This window comes from Jaculus jaculus, chromosome 5, assembly GCF_020740685.1.
Source record: "Jaculus jaculus isolate mJacJac1 chromosome 5, mJacJac1.mat.Y.cur, whole genome shotgun sequence".
Classification (NCBI taxonomy): Eukaryota; Metazoa; Chordata; class Mammalia; order Rodentia; family Dipodidae; genus Jaculus; species Jaculus jaculus.
In genome coordinates, this window is record NC_059106.1 from 46,892,624 (window position 1) to 46,907,411 (window position 14,788).

The 14,788-nt window shown below is 43.0% G+C and overlaps 1 protein-coding gene across 5 annotated transcripts in view; it reads left to right on the top strand.

Annotated features, from left to right (window-relative positions):
• Positions 1-14,788, top strand: part of Vps13d (vacuolar protein sorting 13 homolog D) — a 274,368-nt gene that overhangs the window by 125,406 nt on the left and 134,174 nt on the right. For all 5 annotated transcript variants that reach the window (XM_045149288.1, XM_045149289.1, XM_045149290.1 and 2 more), the window contains 7 exons: positions 27-237; positions 2,985-3,232; positions 4,593-4,784; positions 5,081-5,207; positions 7,337-7,479; positions 11,456-11,586; positions 11,775-11,950. In XM_045149288.1, the coding sequence (XP_045005223.1) occupies positions 27-237; positions 2,985-3,232; positions 4,593-4,784; positions 5,081-5,207; positions 7,337-7,479; positions 11,456-11,586; positions 11,775-11,950 (1,228 nt within the window). The remainder of the gene's footprint in view (positions 1-26; positions 238-2,984; positions 3,233-4,592; positions 4,785-5,080; positions 5,208-7,336; positions 7,480-11,455; positions 11,587-11,774; positions 11,951-14,788) is intronic.

Consider the following 14,788-nt stretch of genomic DNA (forward strand, 5'->3'; position numbering starts at 1 on the left):
AGCGCTAACCCTTGTTTCTGTGGCAGAGCCAGTGGTGCTTCCCGCTATCATGCCAGGGGACTCGTTTGCTGTGCCTTTACACCTCACTTCTTGGCGGCTACAGGCCCGGCCCAAAGGATTGGGCGTGTTTTTCTGTAAGGCTCCTATTCACTGGACCAACGTAGTGAAGACGGCAGAGGTTAGTAGCAGCAAACGGGAGTGCCACTCCATGGACACTGAGAAGAGCCGCTTTTTCAGGTACGTGCTGCTACTGGCATGGCCCGGAGCGCGAGCTGCCCCTCAGGCTGGCTCTGCTGGCAGTCTTTCTCCACAAACCCTTACTGGTTCAGCCGTGCTTGTTCACAACCCCGAAGCTTTTGCTTTTTAATCCTTAGTTAGTTCATGAGAACTCAAGGGATAGCACTTACCGAAGTTTTGGGGAATTACTCATCAAATTCTTTTGGGAAAACAACCAACAAACACCCTTGCCACACAAATAAGATGAGAATTTTATTTGTGTACTCTGCACGATGAAAGGAGGGAAAAAAGCAAAAGAAAAATAAAAATTAACCAGCTCTCGTATCTAAATTGGAGAGAAAAATCCTGGGCATAGTTTTTTTTTCCCCCCTGTATGAAAGACTTTCAGGTATCTTAAGTAAAAGGTCCATGTACTTACTTAATGCTCACTTTCTTGAGAAATCTGACAAAATTTCCACTTAAAGTCATGTTTTCCTATTCCAATGAGTATGTCTTACTAGATGCAGTGCTAGAAGAGATAAACAAATACTCATAAGAGGATATCATCAAATAAAACTGGCCAAGTGAATTTATCCTAGAAGTGTAAGATTAACACAGCATTTGAAAATCAGCATATGTATTTATCGCATTAGGAATCTAAAGAGAAAACCATCTCAGTAACTAGAAAAATTACCTGAGAATGAAAAGTGCCTGGGAGAATTCACTTCCCATTTATGAGAATGTTCCATTGGCCAAGCTGCAGACCGTGAGTGGAGGTTGTTCGGCTCACAGTTCTGGAGGCTGGGAATCTAAGAGCAAGGTGCACATTGAGCTCTTTGAAGCCTTCTTATCATCTCCTCAGAGATGTAGCAAAGAGTGAGGGCAAGCTGTGGGCTCTCCTACTCCTCTTGTGATATACTAACCCCATCGAAAGTCTGGGCTTCAGCATCACAATTTTGGTAATGCAAACATTTAGCTCATAGTACTTAGCATATTAGGGCCAGAAGGAAACCTTTTTGGCAAAGGTCATCTGTGATAAACGCATATGTAATATCTTGATGGTGAACTACTGAGCCTTTTTATTAACCTTCAGACTGAAAACCAGGAGCTCTCCTTAATATGTAGTAGTCACCCTGGCCACTGCAGGAGCAGAAATAAATACTAAATAGGTAGGGAAATTAAAAAGCATAAAGATCCAAATGATATAGTTGCATGTATAGGAAATACCATAGTGAGTATGAATGTGTGTATGTTGTACAAGAACATCTTCATGACCTAAGGTAGGCAAAGATTTCTTATGCATAAACACAACACACCCCTTAAAAAGTCAGAAATTGGGCTGGAGAGTTTGCTCAGTGGTGAAAGGTGCTTGCTTGCAAAGCATGATGACCTGGGTTTAATTCACTAGTACCCACATAAAGCCAGATGCACAGAGCGACCCGTGCGTCTGGACTTCATTTGTAGTAGCCATCCCCCCCACTCTCTCAAATAAATGAATAAATATTTTTAAAAAATCATACTGGGCTGAGGAGAGGGCTTTGTGTTTAGGTAGCTTGCCTGCAAAACCATAGGACCAGTTTCAATTCCCCAGGACCCATGTAAGTTACACGCACACGGTGGTGTATGCGTCTGGAAAGTCCTGGAATGCCCATTCTCTCTGTCCTCTCTCCTTTCTTCCCCCTACTTGCAAAATAAATGTAAAAACTCAGCAAGTCTATTTGTAGGTATATGTCTAAGACATATGAAGGTATACATACCTAAAAATACTTTCATGAGAACATTTATTTATCCCTAGACTGGAAATAATCCATTTGGAGATCAGCAGGTTAATAAAGGATTCATACCATGGCTTACTCATAGACAATAAAAAAAATTACATATGTGTACCACATGAGTGGACCCTGTTAAAGCTTCATGTTATGCAAGAAAAAGAAAACATAAAAGCCAGACCCCGAGTAATACATACCTTATGACCCCATTTGTATCCATGAACAGACTTGCCTAATAGAAAGTTACTGTTGAATGACAGGGAAGGAGTATTGGAAGGGAAGGAACGTGAGGGAGCTTTGAGGGTAAAGAAGTCTGTGTGGCCCAAAACATTTCTTCGTTTAGTGTGGCCCAGAGAAGTCAAAGGTTAGACCCCCCTGTCTATAAGTTGTTTTTTGTTATATATTTTTTTTAGTTTTATAACATTATTGATGGCCTTTATGTATTTATAGAGACAATGCAGCATGATTATAATGTTCTCCCACCACCCTCTCTTTTCTTCCTCCCCAAACCTCTCTCCACTGAATCCCTTATATAAGTTAAAAAAATTGTCTTTCTTTTCAAATTTTTTAAAAAATATTATTTACTTAAGAGAGAGAAAGAGGAGATAGAGAAAGAATTTGTGTGCCAGGGCTTCCAACCGCTGCAAACGAACTCCAGACATTTGCGCCAACTTCTGCATCTGGCTTATGTGGGATCTAGACAATCAAACCTGGATCCCTAGGCTTCACAAGCAAGTGTCTAAATCGCTAAGCCATCTCTCCAGCCATAAATAATTTGCTTTGAGTGATAAATACACAGGAGTACATAATGGCTAAAACTCATTGAACAGAGCATTTAAAATACACAGTTTCTTATGTATTACATCTCAGTAGATGTATTTTGGTTAAAAATTTCAGGTATCTTACTGACTTGAACACTTTCTGTGTTATTTAGCTAAAAAGAAAAAATTCAAGTCTTTACTTGTGCTGACAAATTCTCATACCATTTTGTCTTCCTAGGTTTTGTGTGGCTATTAAAAAAGAGAACTATCCAGATTACATGCCCTCAAACATATTTTCTGACAGTGCAAAACAGATTTTCAGACAGCCTGGGCATACCATATATCTCCTACCAACTGTGGTCATCTGCAACTTGCTGCCTTGTGAACTTGACTTCTATGTGAAAGGAGTGCCCATTAATGGGACACTGAAACCTGGCAAAGAGGTGGCCCTCCACACAGCTGACACATCCCAGAACATTGAACTGGGTAAGGATCCTTTGTAGGAATCCCATGGAAGTCTCTTAGTGACACGATTACATTTTGGTGACCTTGAGTATGATTCAAAAAAAAAAAAAAAAAAATGATGTAACAGTAGTTGCTAATTGCTGAAGAAAATAAGCTTGCATTTCAGTAGTTTTCTAGTATACATGTCCACATGTTTCCTGAGCCCCGATATGAAGCACACTTGTCCTTTCTGGTGTCATGCTTTACTGGGTCTCCATTCTCACCACAGTCGTGCCATATAGTACTGCTGTCACCACATCTCCCAGGCATGTGAAGGAGTCAGTAGTTTACTTCACGTCATGGAGAGAATAAGACCAGACTGGGGACTCAAAGTCAGGCACTTCGGTATAGAAAGCTACACTTCTTTGCTCCACCTCAAGTGCCAAGCACACATCTAATAATCATCACTAGTACTGGGAGCTTTCTGGAATTGTAGGAGTAAAATGATAGCACAATTATGCAATGTATACTCCTTAATGTGACTACCAGGCTCCAATCTCTCTCTCTCTTCTTCCTTCATTCATTCCTCCCTTCCTTTTTTTTTTTGAGGTAGGGTCATGCTCTAGCCCAGGCTGAATTGGAATTCACTTTGTTGTCTCAGGATGGCCTTGAACTCACAGTGATCCTCGTACCTCTGCCTCCCGAGCGCTGGAATTAAAGGCGTGCACCAACACTCCAGCTTTTTTTTTTTTTTTTTTTTTTTTTTTTTTTGGTTTTTCGAGGTAGGGTCTCACTCTGGTCCAGGCTAACCTGGAATTAACTCTGTAGTCTCAGGGTGGCCTTGAACTCATGGCGATCCTCCTACCTCTGCCTCCCGAGTGCTGGGATTAAAGGCGTGCGCCACCACACCCGGCACACTCCAGCTTTTAAAAGATATTTTTTAGGGCTGGAGAGATGGCTTAGCACGTAAGCACTTGCCTGTGAAGCCTAAGGACCCTAATTTGAGGCTCAATTCTCCAGGACCCACGTTAGCCAGATGCACAAGGGGGCGCACATGTCTGGTGTCTGTTTGCTGGAGTGGCTGGAGGCCCTGGTGCACCTATCTCTCTGCCCTCTTTCTCTCTCTGTCTGTCGCTCTCAAATAAGTAAATAAATAAACAAACAAAAATTAAAATGTTATTAGTGCAATTAACTTTGCACATAAAGGTGCAAATTCATTTTAAAAAAGATTTTTTAATTTATTTATTTGCAAGTGTGGGGGGGAGACAGAGAGTGGGAACACCAGGACCTCCAGCTGCTACCCTTAGTGGTTTCTCTGAAAAAACCCTATTTGGTTTGCTGTGGGCTATTCTTGACAAATTTACTTGAGATCCCACAAAGACATACATTATTCCTTCTTCAGGGGTGTCGCTGGAGAACTTTCCACTCTGTAAAGAATTACTTATTCCACCTGGGACCCAAAACTATATGGTGAGAATGCGACTGTATGACATCAACCGGCGGCAGCTTAATCTCACCATCCGGATCGTCTGTCGAGCAGAAGGATCCTTAAAAATCTTCATTTCTGCTCCATATTGGCTCATCAATAAAACAGGTACGTTTGGAGGCTGTAAGTCAGCCTTTGGCATGGGTCATGGGAATTTGGATGTCTTTTTCTCAGCTGACTAAAAGGAGCCAATGCAAACAGCTGACTTCAGCGGGCTAAGCTGCTAACCCTTCCCTGCTTCCGTAGTACATGCTTAATCATAGTCAAACTGTTCTTTTAGACAGTAAACTGAGCCCACTCATGCACTCAGTGTTCACTGTCTTCCCCTTGATGATTTTCCCATTTGCACCTTTCACGGGTAGACTGGGTGGGAATGATATAAACTTGTCCCCTCCTTCCTAAAGGGTTACCACTGATCTTCAGACAGGACAATGCAAGGACAGATGCTGCAGGCCAGTTTGAGGAGCACGAGCTGGCCCGGAGCCTGAGTCCTCTCTTGTTCTGCTATGCTGACAAAGAGCAGCCAAACCTGTGAGTACAAAGCTCAGGGGGAGAAGTTCCTGGGGAGGGGGACTAGGAAAGACCACCTTCTGCCCATAGAAGTAGACACACATGGTTGATAACTGTTCTGACTGCACAGACTAGAACCAGGGCCTAATGGATTTTTAAAATCTGATTGATGTTATCTGATACTTGAAAATAAACCATTTTTGAGTGTATAGTGAAAGCTAGTTTTATTTTACATGTATTGAAGTAGGGCTCCTATTTGTAACTGTGCCAGTGAAGAGAAACCCCCACTTCCCTGCCATTTCCCTTCTGCTGGCAGCTTTCAGCACTGGAGAGGAGCTGGCATTGGAGAGGAGACAGGCTGGCCTTTGATGAACCCTTCAGCCCCACAAATCTAATTGGAGCTGTTTATGGAAATCCGAAATGTGCTGTTGTACCATCTCAATGCACGCATTGCAATCTGCCGGCAGGGAGAAACAACAAGTTTTGAGGGTTAGGTAACAGTCTTTTTAGTGTGTGGCAGGGACATTAACTCACTTTTGTTCTTGGGTTTTGACTTTCTGTTTTCTATAGGACCCTGTCAGTTTATTGCCCTAATGCAAAGATAGATGAGTATGTCTAACTTCCATTTGCAGCCGGGCGTGGTGGCGCACGCCTTTAATCCCAGCACTCGGGAGGCAGAGGTAGGAGGATCGCCGTGGTTCAAGGCCACCCTGAGACTACAGAGTTAATTCCAGGTCAGCCTGGACCAGAGTGAGACCCTACCTCACAAAACCAAAAAAAAAAAAAAAAAAAAAAAAAAAAAAAAAAAAAATAACTTCCATTTGCGCCATTTGTGGAATGGGGCTGAATCACCACAGGAAGGCTTCCCAAGGGCTTCCCTGCAGTGGATACAGATGTGTTTGCCAGGATGTATACCAGGGAGGGCTGGAGTCTAGATTACGCTGGCTAATGTAGGAGCCACAATCCACCACTTGACATGGTTAGCTACCGCTTTTGTTCTGACCTTCACAGGACTGTGGCAGTCTTAACTCTAGGACCTGGCATTTGTCACAGAGTTTGGATTACCTATGGAATTCGTACTTCCTAAAGGGCTTCCATATAAACCTTCTCTCTGGATTCTCCACAGCCTCCCAAGGCTTTAGGACAGACAGGCAATCCTGTTATATCTTATGATATGGGAGCAGAGGCTCAGAGGGCCTCTTAGTTACCTGACCCCGGGTTCCAGAGTTCATGGCAGAGCTGCCAACTCAGTAGTGCTCTGCCATTGTTAGCCCATTCGTCCTTACATGTGAAACACCGTCAGTTACTTCTCCTTACAGTCTTTTCAGAGGGCTTTTTCCCTAAAATATTTTTATTTATTTGCAAGTAGAGAGAGTGTGTGTGTGAAAGAGACATAGAGAAAGAGAAAGAGAGCAAGAGAATGGGCACACCAGGGCCTCTAGCTGTTGCAGAGGAACTCCAGATGCATGTGCCACTTGTTCATCTGGCTTTACATGGATCCTGAGGATCCAGACATAGGCTTTGCAGGCAAGTGCTTTAACCACTGAGTCCCAAACTTGGTTGCTTTTTTTAAAACTTTATTTTTATTTATTTATTTGAGAGAGAGTCCCCTTACTTGTGCTCTAACCATACCCAACTGACTTCTCTTACCCACAAAATAAAGGAATCTGAATTAAGTGTTTCTAAAAGCTCTTTAGGTTCAAAATCCCTACATACTGTATATGTACTGTAGAAATGAGAGATATTGTATGTAAGAAACACAGAATCAGCTGGGTATGGTGGCGCATGTCTTTAATCCCAGTACCTGGGAGGCAGAGGTAGGAGGATCACCGTAAGTTTGAGGCCACCCTGAGACTCCATAGTGAACTCCAGGTCAGTCTGGGGTAGAGTGAGACCCTGCCTCCTATGTAATACCTACAGAATCCTGTGTTTCCTCCCAAACTGCATAGCTGCAGATGCCAGTGTCTTTCTCACAGTGTGATACTGTGGTTACTCCTAGGATTAATTTCCTCACTGTCCGTGGAAGTCACTAGAGTCAGTAATGGAGACCTAACTTGGTGCTGGCCACCCTGGTGCTGCCTGATGTTAGGATAGGTAGGAGGACGGACGTGGATGATTGCATATGTACCTGTTTGCTCTTCTGCCCACAGCTGCACGATGAGAGTCGGAAGGGGGATTCATCCAGAAGGCATGCCGGGCTGGTGTCAGGGCTTCTCTCTGGATGGTGGTAATGGTGTCCGAGCGTTGAAAGTCATCCAGCAAGGAAACCGCCCAGGGCTGATCTATAACATTGGTGGGTTTCATTCCGGGCAACGAGGGGTCTGGGGTCTGGGTAGTAACCTCAGGCTCGGGCAAATAAGCTGGCCATCCATGTTGATTTTCTCAGTTAATGGAGGGTCAGGTATCTGTTTTCTGAACACTAGATTGATCCACACACAGGTCTCTCACAGGGATCTGAGGCCTTTGGCTCAGTCAGATTCATGTGTGTCCGCAGGTGTCAGTTTGGCTGGGTCTTTGTTTTCCATGGGAAGAATAGGGACAGTTAGAAAGAGTTCATCCTCCAAGTACTCCCACACTTTCGTTAAAATCGGCAAACCCAAAGGAGGCACAAAGCATTGTTTTCCCAGAAACTAAAGTCAAGAGGTTAAGTGACCGGGTCATATGAAAAAGGAAAGTTTGGGTCAGAGGTAGGGTTAGGATAGTGGTTTGTGATTTGAGGCAGAAAACATAGTAAAATGCACCAGAGTTTCTAGTCATCAAACGTCCCCAAACTTGCTTGCCTTCTCAGCATAGGAGCAGAGGTACCCATGTCCCTCAGCCACCTGAGATTTTTCTGAAGAATTGTGGTCAGTTTGATGTAAATATACCCTGGGTTTACAATGTTGGCAATGCATCCTGGTAGTAAATAATCCCCAAGATTCTCAAAGCCATGTGTAGCCTTGAATGTGGGATAGTATCTAGATCTGCCTTATGTAGTGTTCTGGTTTGCTGTGTCTAGCCATGAGCCACACAGCCACTAAGAACTTGTGAGCACATTCCTGAACAGCAGAATTGTCAAAGTATAATTTCCTTTTTCAGTTTTTTGTTTTGTTTTGAGGTAGAGTCTCACTGTAGCCTAGGCTGACCTGGAATTCCCTATGTAGTCTCAAGGTGGCCTCAAACTCACCGCTATCCTACCTCTGTCTCCCAAGTGCTGGGATTAAAGGCGTGCACCACCACGCCCGGCTCTTCTCAGGGTTTTTTTTTTTTAACATGCATTCTTATTCATGCTCCCTTGACATATGACCTGTTTTCTTGCAGTTGACAGCCAGATTTTTAAAAGAAATAAACTTTATTTGATTCCTCCAACTGAAGAGTTTTCTATCTTCTTTCTTTCCTTTCTTCCTTTCTTCCTTTCTTCCTTCCTTTCTTCCTTCCTTCCTTCCTTCCTTCCTTCCTTCCTTCCTTCCTTCCTTCCTTCCTCCCTCCCTCCCTCCCTCCCTCCCTCCCTCCCTCCCTTCCTTTCTTCCTTCTTCTATCACCTCTTCCACAATATATCCTGAGCGTTGGAGGGTGTGATAGAGATGTTTCAGTGCTAAACATTCTCGGGACTGTGTTGCCTTTTGGGTCATCTCAGTGGTCACTGCCATCTAAAAAAAGAAGTTTCTCTAACCAAAAGTGCGAGTTGCATTAATACATGTATATGCGCCCCCTTGTGCATCTGGCTAATGTGGGACCTGGGGAACCGAGCCTTGAACCGGGGTCCTTAGGCTTCACAGGCAAGCGCTTAACCGCTAAGCCATCTCTCCAGCCCTGGTTGCTTTTTTAAAAACTTTATTTTTATTTATTTATTTGAGAGAGAGTCCCCTTACTTGTGCTCTAACCATACCCAACTGACTTCTCTTACCCACAAAATAAAGGAATCTGAATTAAGTGTTTCTAAAAGCTCTTTAGGTTCAAAATCCCTACATACTGTATATGTACTGTAGAAATGAGAGATATTGTATGTAAGAAACACAGAATCAGCTGGGTATGGTGATGCATGTCTTTAATCCCAGCACCTGGGAGGCAGAGGTAGGAGGATCACCGTAAGTTTGAGGCCACCCTGAGACTCCATAGTGAACTCCAGGTCAGTCTGGGGTAGAGTGAGACCCTGCCTCCTGTGTGTATGCACATTAAGTGTAGTGCTTACTGGGCAGTTTGGTGCATTTAACTATACAAGAGCAGGCTTTGTACCCCTAAGGATCATGACCTCCCCTGGCATAGGCTTTTGATTAGGTTTTCAGTATCAGGCATGTTTTCCCTCCCATTGAGTAGGCCTCCAGTCCAATTAGAGAGCAGTTGGTTTCCCCTAGAGCAGACATGCCACTATTGCACCCATTCAGTCATTTAGCCTAGCTGGCCAAACTTGAAGCTTCCAGTATCAAATGTTTTTACCTCTGATAACTTCTGTTTCCCATAGGGCTGCATGCAGTGCAGCTTTTTCCAGCTTTTAGTTGGCTGGTCTATAGGGAGGAGGTTTTTAGCTCAGTCCCAGCTTGATTTCTCAGTGACCTTGACACCTAGGCATGTGAAGTCTTCAGTAATAGGGTCTTACTATCTGTTTCTTGTGGGAAACCAAAGGCCTTGGCAATAGCCTATCATGTTTTGGAGGTAACAGGGACCTCCCTGGCCAACAATTCACTGGAATGTGTCCCATCCCTGGCACTGAAAATTTTCTTCTTTTCTTTCTCTTTCTTTCTTTCTTTTCTTTCTTTCTTTCTTTCTTTCTTTCTTTCTTTCTTTCTTTCTTTCTTTCTTTCTTTCTTTCTTTCTTTCTTTCTTTCTTTTTGAGGCAGGGTCTCACTCAGCTATAGCTCAGGATGAGCTAGAATTCACTATGTAGTCTCAGGGTGATCTCGAACTCACAGTGATCCTCCTACTTCTGCCTCCCGAGTGCTGGGATTAAAGGCATGTACCACCATATCTGGCTCTTGTAAAATGGAATGAATTAAAATCCCAGCCTCCAAGGGCCTTAATGAAGATTAAACATAAAGTCTCATAGAGAGCCTGGCATGGATTAAGAGGCCAGCAAATAGAATTTTGGCTATTAATATTTTTGTATTGTTGTATGGACAGAGCTCAGCCTTTGGATATATTTGTTTTGTTTATGGTGCTAGTGAATGAATAATTCATCCCACTGTCATCAGATTTTTTAAAAGATGATTCTATGCTACAACAAATTTATTTCTATCTAAAACTTGCTTCGAGATTACCTCCTGACTGGTTGTTTATTGATTAATTAATTAATTAATTTTTTTCAGTATATAGTAGACTCCTAGCCTTTTTTTTTTTTTTTTTTTTTTTTTTTTGGTTTTTCAAGGTAGGGTCTTGCTCTAGCCCAGGCTGACCTGGAATTCACTATGTAGTCTCAGGGTGGCCTCAAACTCACGCCAATCCTCCTACCTCTGCCTCCTGAGTGCTGGGATTAAAGGCGTGCACCACCACACCCAGCTTCCAAAGACCTGTTTTTTTTTTTTATTTTTTTTTAAATATTTTATTTATTTATTTGAGAGTGACAGAGACAGAGAGAAAGCTAGATAGAGGGAGAGAGAGAGAGAATGGGCGCACCAGGGCTTCCAGCCTGTGCAAACGAACTCCAGATGCGTGCGCCCCCTTGCGCATCTGGCTAACGTGGGACCTGGGGAACCGAGCCTCGAACCGGGGTCCTTAGGCTTCACAGGTGAGCGCTTAACCGCTAAGCCATCTCTCCAGCCCCAAAGACCTGTTTTTTAATAAATAAATTTCTAGCATTATATGTGATCTGGATTATTAGACAATTGGGCTAAACTTACTTGAAAGTGGTAGATTGAGTTTAGGCAGCGCAGAATACTACATGTTCTGAAATGTCCACTGTGCCCTGCAAACAGGGCACATTTTCAGCAGGAATATGTTCTATGGAACTGTCTTTGTAGCTACTTTCGTAAATGAAAAGCTAAGTGATGACATGTGACTGAACTCTGTGGGTTTCACTCGCTGTTCTGATGGTCTGTAGTTGGAGAAGCAACCACAAGTTTAAGGAAACATTGACTCTACCCCTAAGTCTTTTTCGAGCCTATGTGGGAGTGAGAACCTAGACTTTGTGACCAGTCGGTCTGTCATTCTACCTTGAAAAGCTTGATATCTCCTTGGTGATAGGACTTTTTTTTTTTTTCTCAGAGAAACAAGATAATTGTGAAGCCTACTTATTTTTGTCAGACCAGGAAATTTCTCTCATGATGAATTCATAAAATGGTTCTCGTCATCTGTAGGTATTGATGTCAAGAAAGGCCGAGGTCGCTACATCGACAGCTGTATGGTCATCTTTGCCCCACGTTACTTGTTAGATAATAAATCATCTCACAAGCTTGCATTTGCACAAAGGGAATTCGCCCGGGGACAGGTAAGCAGCTTGCTTTGAAGAATTCCCAGTGCTTACCTTTCAGATCTCATCGAGCCCAAGTGGTTTGTGATGTGGGGAACCCCGTGCCTGTGATGGTCAGTAGTCAGTCAGTAAACGTGTGTATGATCGAGTAAAACATTGAACTGACCCGACTTGTTCATTAAAGCCAGTGGCCCTGTGTGTTTTAGGGAACAGCCAATCCTGAAGGCTATATTTCCACCCTCCCTGGTTCCAGTGTCGTGTTCCACTGGCCCCGCAATGACTATGATCAGCTACTGTGTGTCAGGTTGATGGATGTGCCCAACTGCATTTGGTCTGGTGGCTTCGAAGTCAACAAGAATAATTCCTTCCATATCAACATGAGGTAAGTTTGAGGTTCTAAATAGAGACAAATGTAGCCTTCCTTGAGGCACAGTCATATAATGAGCAAGCCCATTCTCCTCTTGGCAACACAGAAAGCGCTGGCTCAAGTGTTGTACTTAGAACTTGTGAAGTCCAGGAAAATGTGCTTTTTAAAAACAAATTATTTATTTATTTATGAATAGATACAGAAAGAAGCAGATAGAAAGTGAGAGAATGGGCATGCCAGGGCCTCCAGCCATATCAAACGAACTCCAGACACACATGTCACCTAGTATATCTGCCATCATATGGGTACTAGGGAATTGATCTTGGGTCTTTAGGCTTTGCAGGCAAGCACCTTAACTGCTAAGCCATCCCTCCACTTCAGAAATATTTTTTATTTTTATTTTATTTCATTTTTTCCCGAGGAAAGGTCTCACTCTGGTCCAGGCTGACCTGGAATTCACTATGTAGTCTCAGGGTGGCCTCGAACTCATGGTGATCCTCCTGCCTTTGCCTCCCAAGTGCTGTGATTAAAGGTGTGCACCACCACGCCTGGCTAGAAATGTAAATATTTTGATGGAATGATCTTAAGGGCTGTAAGTAATTATTTTTTGCATGTGTATATGTGTTTGCATTTGTATGTGTGTGGGCACACGTGTGGTTGGTGCATGTGTGTAGAGACCAGAGGTTGACATTAAGTGTTTTCCTTGATTTCTCTCCATTTTATTTGCCAAGGCAGGGCTTCTCATTTAAAACCTAAGCTCACTGATTGTTAGTCTAGCTAACTCTCTTGCCCTGAGGATTCCCTGTCTCCACTGCCTGAGCACTGGGGATTGTAGGCAGGCGATCATGCCTGCTTGGGATTTTCGTGGGTACTGGTGATCCGAACTCTCATCCTCGGAGGCAGCATGTGTCACTCACTGAGCTGTCTCCCCATCCCTGACCTTAGCTGTGTTAACTGCTTCATAAGGTTTTGGCCTTAAGAACATAGTGACACTGAGCCTGGAATTCTTGTCTGTCTGCATTTAGATGGTAGCACTGACTGTACATTTGAAGGGTCTGTTCTCATTTGGTGTGGTTCCAGTAAATTATCATTATCTCTTTGCCCACCCTTGGAGCTACAGGTCATTCTTAGAAAAATGAACCACATTCAGTCTCAGCGAGCTCAGGGAGCCTTACTATTCCTGTTTTCATTAGATGCATTTTTTAAAAATTGTTTTTATTTATGTATTTGACAAAGAAAGAGGGAGGAGAGAGAGAACGGGCATGCCAGGGCTTCCAGCCACTTCAAACAAAGTCCATATGCATGCGCCCCTTGTGCATCTGGCTAACGTGGGTCTGGGGAATTGAACCTGGGTCCTTTGGCTTTGCCGGCAAAGGCCTTAACCATTAGGCAATCTTGCCAGCCCTCATCTGATACTTTTATTGTTTTATTTTTTGGTTACTGGTATAGAACCTAGAGCCTTACACAGACCAAAGACACATTCTGTCACTGAGCTACATCCCCAACAATGTTAATTGCTTTGGAAAAACTCTTGTTTAATATATGCATATATATATTTGTTTTAGAGGTAGAGATTTTTGCTGTGTTGTCCAAGTTGGTCTTGAACTCTTGGGCTCCAGTGAACCTCTCTGCCTCTGAAGTAGCTGGTCCTAGATTCACTAAATCATTACCCAGATAAACTGTTTTAATTGTGTGGTAGAATACATATAAGATAAAATTTGCCATCTGAACCATTTTATTTCTTATTTTATAAGTAAAGTTTTTGTTTTCTTAATATTTTATTATTTATTTATTTAACAGAGAAAAAGAGAGAGAGAATGAATGAGCGTGCCAGGGCCTCCAGCCACTGCAAAGGAACTCCAGAAGTGTGCACCCTCTTGTGCATCTGGCTAATGTGGGTCCTGGGGAATTGAACCTGGGTCCTTTGGCTTTGCAGGCAAATGCTTTGATTGTTAAGCCATCCCTACAGCCCATTAGTGATTTTTTAGTGTATAGTTGACTAGCACATACACATTCACATTGTTGAACAAAGAATTTCCAGAATTCTTTGCATTTGTAAAACTCGAAATCTCTGCTAATTAAACAACTCCCCCTTCCTTTTGTTCTAACAGTTCCCATTCTCACAATGTATTTCAAGAAATTTGACTGATGAGATCTTCCTACCTCAGCCTCCTGAGTACTAGGATTAAAGGCACGTACCATCATGCCTGGCTTTTAAAGTGGTTTCAGTGTATAGTCTTAAGCTGTTTTTTGTTTTTAAATATTTTTATTTATTTATTTGAGAGCAACAGAGAGAGAGAGAAAGACAGAAAGAATGGGCGTGCCAGGGCTTCCTGGCCACTGCAAATGAACTCCAGATGCGTGCGCCCACTTGTGCATCTGGCTAACGTGGGTCTTGGGGAATTGAGCCTTGAACCGGGGTCCTTAGGCTTCACAGGCAAGCGCTTAACTGCTAAGCCATCGCTTCAGCCCCAGTCTTAAGCTGTTGAGGAGACTCTTGCCATCACTTTGTTTTACTTTCCCTAACTTTTCAGTTGGAAATGGTGTAGATCACAGAAACGTCATAGGAGCAATGCAGCAAAACTCTCGTTTCCCATACCTAGACTCACTGATAGCCAGCTTTGCCCTGAGTTCTCCTCCTCCCTCACTGTTTCCAACATCCTCCCTCTTTGAGCACATGTGTACACATACCTTGCCAAACTGTCTAAAAATAAATTGGTCATCATGATACTTCAGCTGTGAAAAGTTTGGCACTTATGACTGATAACAGTATTATATTTATTTAGGAAAATGTCTTTGTTTTTAAACCAAACACACTAATACTATTAATACACACAGAAGAAACTTAAGACT